Source organism: Terrapene carolina, unplaced genomic scaffold (genome assembly GCF_002925995.2).
Source record: "Terrapene carolina triunguis isolate 2854851 unplaced genomic scaffold, T_m_triunguis-2.0 Scaffold69, whole genome shotgun sequence".
Classification (NCBI taxonomy): Eukaryota; Metazoa; Chordata; order Testudines; family Emydidae; genus Terrapene; species Terrapene triunguis.
This window is the reverse complement of record NW_020664420.1, coordinates 33,873,665-33,883,887: the sequence shown is the minus strand read 5'-3', so window position 1 is coordinate 33,883,887 and position 10,223 is coordinate 33,873,665. Positions and strand designations below refer to the sequence as shown.

Here is a 10,223-nt window from a genome sequence, read left to right as displayed (position 1 = left end):
GAGGGAGGGGGAGCAGCGGCGCGCGAAACGGCCACTCGGGATCTCCCCCACCCTCCCAGATTTGAGAGCCTGGGAGGGAGGGGGAGACTCCGAGCGGGCGCCGCTTCTCCCCCTCCCTCCCAGGGTCTCAAGTCTGGGAGGGAGGGAGGGAGAGCAGCGGCGCGCAAAACGGCTGTTTCGCGCGCCGCGGCCGCTTGGGATCTCCCCCTCCTTCCCAGGCAGCAGCAGCGGAGGTGAGCTAGGGCGGCCGCGGCACATTTTTAGGGGCGGCATTCTGTCGTCGGCCATGCCGCCCCTAAAAATGTGCCGCCCCAAGCACCAGCTTGTTTGGCTGGTCCCTAGAGCCGGCCCTGCTTTTAACCACTTTAATTTAAATGAAACAAGCACAGAAAGTTTCCTTAACTTGTCTAATCTTTTTTAAACTTTCCCTTTATTTTTAGTAGTTTACATTTAACACAGTACTGTACTGTATTTGCTTTTCTTTTCTTTCCCTTTGGGGAAAGACAGTAGTATGTATTTTCAGATGTATTCCTAGTATTTCTGCAGCAAGGTCAGTGATTTTTGTCACGGTTGTTTTTAGTAGAGGTCATGGACAGGTCGTGAGCAATAAACAAAAATTTATGGGGGCCCTGACCTGTCCGTGACTTTACTAAAAATAACGGAGGAGAGAGGGCGGGGGGAGGGGGAGGAAAAGGAGGAGGGAGAGAGAATTTGGAAGCTGTCTAGTGTAGTTGTTGGAAGCTCCAGGACAAAGTCTTGCCCCTCAGCTCAGGCCACCAGGTTTTTCTGCCTCTGGTGGTGGAACCAAATGGGCAGTTCAGTTTCTCCTGACCATTTTGTTATATAATTTTCAATTTTTCACGTGGCAGTGAGTTAAAATATATCTTCCTCCCCCCTAGATCAGGTATTTGGCAGCATGGTGGTTTCAACCACCCAGATCTGCTGCTGCAGTACCTCTTCTCTCAGACTCCTCTGTCCCCATTCAGGTATGGAAGAGCTGTCTCACAAATACCAGGTACATTAAAGTGGTGTTCCCAATGTGAGGCAGCATTTACATACTTTAGAGGGTGAATTATGCTCTGTCTGTCCCCAGCCAGCCAACCCTCTTGCTTGCCATGGCATGGTGCTCAGAGTAAGACCAGCATTTGGGTCCATCCCTGCCCTGAGGAACCATAATTCCAACACAGAATAGTCTGATCAGGAGCTTCTGAGCATTTGGGGAGACACCACCATGAGGACACCAGACAGACAGCTCAGGGGGTATGTCCTTCAACAGACCTGGGCTGGAGGGGGGAAACCACAGAAAGAATCCAAACTCTTTGAGGTCATGGAATGGCATACTTGATACAGCACAGAATACAGTGTCATTCTCCAATCATATCTGAGTGTCCCTTAGATTGTTGCTGAAAACCAACCCAGTTTTTTTTAAGTGGCAATCCAGTTTTTACTCTAGACCTTGCATACTCACTATGGAAGCAATCTCTGCAGGATGGGGAAGCATATTTGGAGGACAACATTTCAGAGTATACATCCTTTTAGTTCACTTCAACACCCCTATCAGTGGTGTATCTAAAGTTAAACAAAACAAACAAATAAAAAGCACCCCACAAACATGGTTGGTTGTATGGGATAGGACCAGAGGCCCATCTAGTCCAATACGCTGTCTGTGACAGCAACCAATACCATCTGCTTCAGAAGAGGGTACAAGTAAGTACATAGGAGGCAGTTAGCTGCTCAAAAGGGAAGTCTCCTGCTACCTTCTGTTAGAGGTTGGTCTGTGACTAAGACAAGAGTGTTTTTATCCCTTCCAAAAGTGAGAGCAACCAGATGTCAGAGCTTCCCCATAGCAATGAAAATAATGTCCTGGGCAGAGAAGAATCTGCTACCTTTCAAGACAGTAAAGGTAAAGGGTACAGGAAAGAGGGAAAGGGAAAGTTGAAGTCCTCCTAGTTTTCCACTGACCTAGAAGCCATAATGGATTTACTAGATAGCCAAGGAACTCACACTGCACCTGCAGAAAAGACTAGATATATTTGAAGCAAGGACTTTTTAATCCAGACCAGTTATATTTTGGTATACAGACAGAACTCAACCAGGAAATTTCATTCCTTGATATCAAATTTATGTTTGTGGTGTCAGTGGAAACAGAAACTTTAGGGAAGGAACTGCCTCTTTGTACAGAGCTCAGCACAGGGGAGCCCTGGCATCTAGATGCTACCATAATACAAATATAACAATAGTTATGAAGTACTGATGGATATCTGCTACATTAGCATTTCTACAATGGATTCCTGTACAACCAAGCACCATAGAAATGAGAGCTCAGGGACTCGTGGTGTTCTGCAGATAGCTACATCAGACTTTTCATCTTGGTATCATGAGATGCCAACATTAATCAGAATGACAGATTACATAAGTCTGTGGCTGGCCTTCCTAGTCGCCATTAGCTCCAAAAGGCAGGTTTTGGAATTAGTTCCCCTAGCTGTACAAGAACCACATTGGTGGCGTTGTGAGGGTTTCTTATAGCTCCAGAAACTTTCTGTTTAAGGCACGTTCCTCTTTCCACAATTCCTGGCAAATGGTTCCCCTATCATTTACTGAGTGGGGTTCTGTAGCATAGGCAGTAGGTCAGACTAAATGAGCATTATGGTTCATTCTGGATTTAAAATCTATTAATCTATAAATTGGTTTCTAAGGTGCCACAAGTACTCCTCGTTCTTTTAACTTTACAAATAGTGAGACATGTTGCATGCCACAGAGATCCTGGAGTTTCCTATAAAGACAGTGAAGATGGATCTTTTAGCTTGTTTTCAGTGTTTATATATTTTTTTCACCAGGACAACAGGGTACATATTGGACCAAAAATGGAGATTCGAGTTGTGACCCTAGGATTAGACGGAGCTGGCAAAACAACTATTTTGTTTAAGTTAAAGCAGGATGAGTTCATGCAACCTATTCCAACAATAGGTATGTAACTGAGTGATTTAAAAGTTTGACTGATTCATTGTTAGGAATAAGAGTATAAAAAGTGAACTTTTCTCTTTTAGGTTTTAATGTTGAAACTGTAGAATATAAAAATCTGAAGTTTACTATTTGGGATGTAGGAGGGAAGCACAAGTTGAGGCCTTTGTGGAAGCATTATTACCTCAATACACAAGGTAGGATTGCTAAAACATTTAGACTGTTTGGTTTTGTAGTTTGTGCATTCATTAGTGCCAAAAGAATATGACTAGAAATCATTTAATCATAGAAAATTGACATAAAATAAGTAGTTATGTGTAAGGTGAAGTATGGGTGCTAGATTCATGGCCTAAGAAAATATTTTGGACCAGTAGATCTTGACGTCGGCTGGAAAAAGTTGCATTCTTTGTAAATTCATCAGCTCCATAATTCATGGAGCCATAACAAAAATTAGAACCTCTGTCCGCTGACAGTGGACAAAGATGTGGCATTCCAGAAGTTCACATGGTGATAAGTAGTGTGACGAGTTGGATCACAGAAACCCCCTTGGGAGCTGCCACCTGATGTGCCAAGACTACCCCTGCTTCTGTTTTCCCTGCCAGCTCAGGACTCCAGCACCCTGTCTTGCTGAACCAGACACTCCCGTCTGGCTCCAACACCGACCCAGGGTCTGAATCACTTGTCCCAAAGCTGCAAGTTTACCCGAAAACAGCTCACAGAGGTGTGATTGTCTTTAGCACTCAGATGCCCAACTCCCAATGGGGTCTAAACCCAGATAAATCCGTTTTACCCTGCATAAAGCTTATGCAGGGCAAACTCATAAATTGTTCGCCCTCTATAACACTAATAGAGAGATATGCACAGTTGTTTGCTCCCCCAGGTATTAATACATACTCTGAGTAAATTACTAAATAAAAAGTGATTTTATTAAATACAGACAGTAGGATTTAAGTGGTTTCAAGTAGTAACAGACAGAACAAAGTAAGTCACCAAGCAAAATAAAATAAAATGCGCAAATCTATGTCTAATCAAACTAAATACAGATAATCTCACCCTCAGAGATGCTTCAGTAAGCTTTTTCTCAGACTGGACACCTTCCAGGCCTGGGCACAATTCTTTCCCCTGGTACAGCTCTTGTTCCAGCTTAGGTGATAGCTAGGGGATTCTTCATGATGGCTTCTCCTCCTCTGTTCTCTTCCACCCCTTTATATATCTTTTGCATAAGGCGGGAACCCTTTGTCCCTCTGGGTTTTCACCCTCCCTCACTGGAAAAGCACCAGGTTAAAGATGGATTCCAGTTCAGGTGACATGATCACATGTCACTGCAAGACTTCATTACTCACGTGCCAGCACACACACATATACAGGAAGACTCACAGGTAAACACAGTCATCTGCAGACAATGGTCCTGTTAATGGGAGTCATCAAGATTCCAAACCATCATTAATGGCCCACACTTTACATAATTACAATAGGCCCTCAGAGTTATGTTTTATATTTCTAGTTTTAGATACAAGAGTGGTACATTTCTACAAATAGGATGATCACACTCAGTAGATTATGAGCTTTGTAATGATACCTTACAAGAGACCTTTTGCATGAAGCATATCCCATTTGCATTATAGTCACTTATTATCAAATTTTTATAAAACTATCCCAGTTACATTTTATTCACTTATGTTTTTATAAAACTATATAGACTGCACAACGTCACAAGTAGCACTTTACATGTGTAAACATTCGATAACATTTGAAATTAAAATACTCAGCTCTACAAAGTAACGTAACTTCTAACCCAGTACTGCAGCACAATATCCAATCATAGACTTGTTTTTATCCGTATTAATGTAACTATCAGAATAAGTTTGCTGTCCACATGGTAAAACATTCTTCTGAATGTTACTGGCATGAAAGTGCCTACTATACTTTTGGGCACTGAATTATGGCGATGTCCTAAGTGCTCTATAGTTAAGTTTGTTTTCTATTTAAAGTGGGGTTCAGATTCCTGAATTAAATATTTCATGAAATCATTCCTAAACACACAGACTCTTTCAAGGACAACAAACTTCAGTTTTCTAGGTGCATTCTTCAGAGCCTTCTTTGCAGAATTCTGTGACATTTTAAATCACTCTTCTTTTAAAAAAATCATTTTCAGACTGTAGAGATCACCAACATAGGGTCTTTTCTCCTATGAGAGAAGAAGAGGGGCAGGGCTAGGGTGAGAATTGAAAATACCAACAGTTAATTTGCTTCTTTGCTATAACTGTTTTATTTTTCCACTGTAAAAGCTGGGAAGCTCTGAAATTTATACAGAGAATTACTGTTCTCCAGTTCTGCCTCCATAGCTCATTAATTTTCCATGGTCTACAACCCCCATGAGTTCCTAATAGTAAATGACTCTATGCCACCCCTTCATTCATGCCATCTTACAGCCTCTTTGGCATGTAAAATCCTCCTACAAGTATACATAACCTTAACTTAAGGCTTGTCTAGATGAGAAAATTGCACTGGTTTAGATAAAGATGTGATTTTAAAACGATTTAGTTATACTGGTGCAAAGCCGTGTGGACACTCTTATTTTGATTTAGTGTAAATTGATTAGGAATTGCTTTAAGCTAAACTGAAGCAAGTGTCCACACAGGGCTTTGAGTTAGTTTAACTAAATGGGTTTAAAAACAGATTTAAGTTAAACCATTGCAACTTCCTTCTGTAGACAGGGTCTAAGATGCTGGCTTTTGGGGAGACTTTTTTTTCAAATAAGTATGTCTATCTGTACAATATCTTAATGTTGAGGTTTGAGTTAATGTGCAATTCTGAGACACGCAATCTGTGCATTGTAGGTGGTTCTATGTTGGAAATAAACGAGAGTTTATGGAGTTGAGGAGTCAGTGCATTTGGGTATTATGTCTGAGTGTGTGTCTGTAACATGTTTCGCTATTTTTTTCATAGCGGTGGTATTTGTTGTCGATAGCAGTCACAGAGACAGGGTTAGTGAAGCACACAGTGAACTTGCAAAGTTATTAACAGAGAAAGAATTGCGGGATGCCCTGTTGCTGATCTTTGCCAATAAGCAGGTATTGGTGAATTTTTTTCTACCTCTTGTTTCTTTTTAAAACTGTAATTAACACAAACTTTATGAACTGTCTGCCATAATTAAAAAGTGGGGATGGGGAAGGAATAAAATTTAGAAGTTTTTCCTTAATGTTTAGTGACAATATTATAAGAACAGACTAGTCACTGATTTAACGAATTCAACAGTTATTTCTGCGTGGGTGACAAGGTCAGTAAAACCTTCTGTCCAGCCTTAAGATTATTCATTTGGTTTGCAGTTTTTAAGATGTTGGAGATTTTCTAGCAGTTCTAAATAATCTATATTCTTATCAGTGAAAGTGAAATCTCTAGAAAATTTACCATGTGCATTTAAAGTAATGCCTGGCTCTCTTGCAGGATGTAGCGGGGGCTCTTTCAGTAGAAGAAATCACAGAAATGCTGAGTCTCCATAAACTCTGCTGCGGCCGTAGCTGGTATATTCAGGGCTGTGATGCTCAAAGTGGCATGGGACTATATGAAGGATTGGACTGGCTTTCAAGGCAACTTGTGGCTGCAGGTGTACTGGATGTGGCTTAATTTCATGACAGTTGCAAATTAAATTTGTAATTCACTTATTTGCACGGGTTAGGATGTTGTAACAAGGTCTGCATTGTGAAGATGGAGATTTATCTAGAGCTCTGGTTATAGAAGAAAATGTACGTGGCATCTGCTTATCAAAGATTGTGGAATTGATACAGTAAACATGCAATTGCTACAGGTTTTTAAAATTTGTTAATGCAACAGATTAATAGGGTGGTCTGGCTGCTAAGGTGCCTAGATTTTTTTGTGTGTGAAACTAGGTTGTTACTTCCAATTTAAGCAAGCTTTTTCTGCTAAAACATTGTGTATCTAAATTGGTCCAATATTCAGCATAAGGTCACAGAAGTTACTTACTATTAGAATAAAATTCTTAGCGACTTAGAAATACTTATCCAAAAAGCAACTTCAAAAAAAACCCTTGAGCTATTTAGAAAGCAACCGCAACTCTAGATGCTCTTTGGTAACACGTTATGCCACTTGTAGTACATTTAAAAAAGCATTAGCTTAAACTTTGCTTTGAAAACTCCATATAGACACTACAAGAAGGAAAGTTATTCCCCAGTCATTTATTTATTAGCCTTATTGCATGCCATGGGATGTATATAGGGCTAGAAAGTGGTAAGAACATAGCAGTCTTTCTAGGACCTTGCAGATTTAATGGGTGTTGGCATTAACTACCATTAGTAATAAAAGATGCAGTTAAATGAAAGCAAAGCAAAATTAGACACATTGAAATGTCTTCTTTCCATGAATAATACAAAATATATTGATTATAGATGGGAGTTGCCTGTGCATGCCCAAGGACATAATGTGTCTTTAGAGATTAAACTTCATCCTTAAGAAATCAAGTGAACCTAAGAACTTCCTAAAGAAAGCAATTGAAATATCAGCCCACCTATATATTTTTACATGAGTTATGCTTCCGGAAAAAGGTAGCAGCCTTAAAATATTGAGTAACCTGCTGTAAAAGCACCGCATGCTTAATAACTCTCTTAGAACAGCAGATGGTAAAATCTGATCTAAGCTTTTAGTGTCTGATTCAGATTCTTTATGTACTTGGAACTATCACCAGTGCCTGTATTCAAAGATTATTCATTCACAAACTATCAGAATCTTGGGGCTGTATCTCTGTTTAAATTTAGGGAAGATTGGAATAATTTATTGATGTCTCCTCTTTTGCTGTGCACACAGTTCTGATCACCATAAATCTGTGTGGTGAGCACACCTGGTGTGACTCCTCTGTTCCCTTCTGTAACTGTAACCCCTGGAAAGTGACAAGGGCATGCAGAAGGAATACTATGGTATTAGTACATATTTTGTAGCATTTTTCCCCACTTCATACAGTAGTTAAAGCAAAGAATATAGAAACAAATTATTTTAATACATTTGCACTTCAGAAGGAAGCAGTTGTGGTAACTGCTCCCTCCTGATACGCTGGTTTATAATCACCTCCATTCTTTACGTTTCATACTAATGGTGTTATGTACATTAAGCTTGCTGAAACTGAATGGTTTGAATTGTAGCTCAAGTGACAAGTGTCACTATTTTCAAAGGTGTAGATACAAATTAAGCTTGTCTTCACATTTAGAAGTGATCTTAAAAATTCTTGCACCCATACTAGAATGCTAAGAGAAGGATTTTACAGACACGAAGTTCAGACTGTATTTGAAAGCTATATTCTCATTCAGACTACACTTAATAATATTGTATATAATTTACATGGACTGAAGAGTTTTTGCTGCCCAAATCAAACTGAAAATTGTTCACCTTTCAGCCTGCAATCTCTTGCACCATAGACATTTTCTGCCCCTTTGACTACCTGCTCAGCCTATATTGCAGACCCAGCATAGACCTTCATAATTCTTTGACTGTCCTTTTCATAGTTTTATTTTCAAATATTAACAAGTTCTAAGTAACAGACACTTTAGCTGGAAGATTTTTAATGAATAAAACATGCATTGGTTGGAAGATCTAATATGAAATTTGTCATTTTAGTTGGTACATTCTACATCTTCAGTGGGTTCAATTGTACATGCTCTCCCACTCAGCTGTTACTCCTTTTGTTTTCTCTGGTTATTTTAAAACACTCATCAAAACCAGTCAATACTTTGAAGGGCTTGTAGAGAAGAGTATGTTTGGGGGAAAAAAATTCACTTACTCATCTTTTACTTTCAGAACAAAAAGTTCTGCTGCCAATGTAGTATACTTGCATAAGTGTTATTTTTTTAAATGGAAACTAATGTGACTGATTCAAGTAACTGTGAAAATAGGTCTTGCATTTGTCTGTGAACTCTTCCGGTGTTATCAGGAAAACTTAGATTTATTTGTGTTATAAGTTAATACTATATATAAACTGCTTCAATTGTAAATTTTAAATGTCTTAAACTTTAATTCAGTTTTTAGTGTACAAGCATAAGTTAGCAAGTTATGATTGGGATGTGTTTCTCACATTGTTAGAATTAAAAAAAAAATTACAGGTATTGCAGAGAATTATCTGGGTAAAACTAAAGCCTGAATTGTTTAAAAAGTTAACTATAGCATTTAGCTATCAGGTCTAGATTTTGGCTTAATTGTGAAACTGAGTATACATAACCTGTGCAGTGACTGAAGAAAAGTGTTTTTAAATTAATCTTGTTTCAAAATAGTAAACAATAGCTAAGCTATTTGAGCAGTAATGCCTGACTTCTTGGTATAGTCTAACTTTCATTGTATGTAATTGAACTTTTTCTAATTCTGCTTGTGGACTGAATGATGACTGAGGTTCTGTCTGCAGGAAGATATTCACCAACAGTTCTTGTTCTAGGCTACTGGAGCAGGGTTGGGTATGGTAGTACTTCACAAAGGAACAGCTCTTATCTAATGGAAGAGTGATTTAGCTGATGGAGTTTCTGAACTGCCTTGACTTTTTTTTTCCAATAAAGAGAATACTTTAACCCTCTGGTTTAGGGTACTATCCTTCTTTTGAGCACTTTCATTTAAACCACTCTTGTTGCAGGTTAATCGAAGAATAGGAGTGTGAGTAATTTGATAGTCAGTCTAATGCTAGAATTTGGAAGTTGTTCACAATGAAAAGGTTATGGTCTGAAGATGACCATTTCATGATGCTGAAAATGTTGGTACTGGTATCCAAAATTCAAGGATTGGATTGGATTAGATTAGAACCTACCTTCAAAAAACTGTGATACAAAAAAAAAGTAACAATATTTAGAAAGTAGGCCTCAGGGACTTCACTTTTAATACTAGCAGAAAAACATCTATCCATACGTTTCAGCTAAGGTTATTGTGACTATCAGGCACAAATCTCAACACTTAAAAGACCTTGACTGAGGTAAATGCACTTTGCAAGTTTGAAGTGCAGCTCTACTCAGAAGTGGTATTTTATCCAAATGTGTGTGTACACATTTGTGTCACCGACTTCAGTCACAAATCATATCACTGCTTTAATACAGCTGCCATACTGGATTTGTATTCCTACCTGTGTGCCAGGAATTTCTATTTCTCATTATTGATACTATTGTAACTCTCTGAGTGAGAGAAGAGCATGTTGTGGGATGGGCAGTGCTTTAGCATACTGCTGCTGCGCCTATTCTGTAATCTGAGGTTGAATCCAGGTGGGTGATTCTCAGGAAAAA

At 39.1% G+C, this 10,223-nt stretch overlaps 1 protein-coding gene across 2 annotated transcripts in view; it reads left to right on the top strand.

Annotated features, from left to right (window-relative positions):
* Window positions 1-9,529, top strand: part of TRIM23 (tripartite motif containing 23) — a 33,935-nt gene extending 24,406 nt beyond the window's left edge. For both annotated transcript variants that reach the window (XM_026649116.1, XM_026649114.1), the window contains 4 exons: window positions 2,838-2,967; window positions 3,048-3,158; window positions 5,911-6,035; window positions 6,409-9,529. In XM_026649116.1, the coding sequence (XP_026504901.1) occupies window positions 2,838-2,967; window positions 3,048-3,158; window positions 5,911-6,035; window positions 6,409-6,588 (546 nt within the window). In that variant the 3' untranslated portion in view covers window positions 6,589-9,529. The remainder of the gene's footprint in view (window positions 1-2,837; window positions 2,968-3,047; window positions 3,159-5,910; window positions 6,036-6,408) is intronic.
* The last annotated feature ends 694 nt before the right edge of the window (window positions 9,530-10,223 follow it).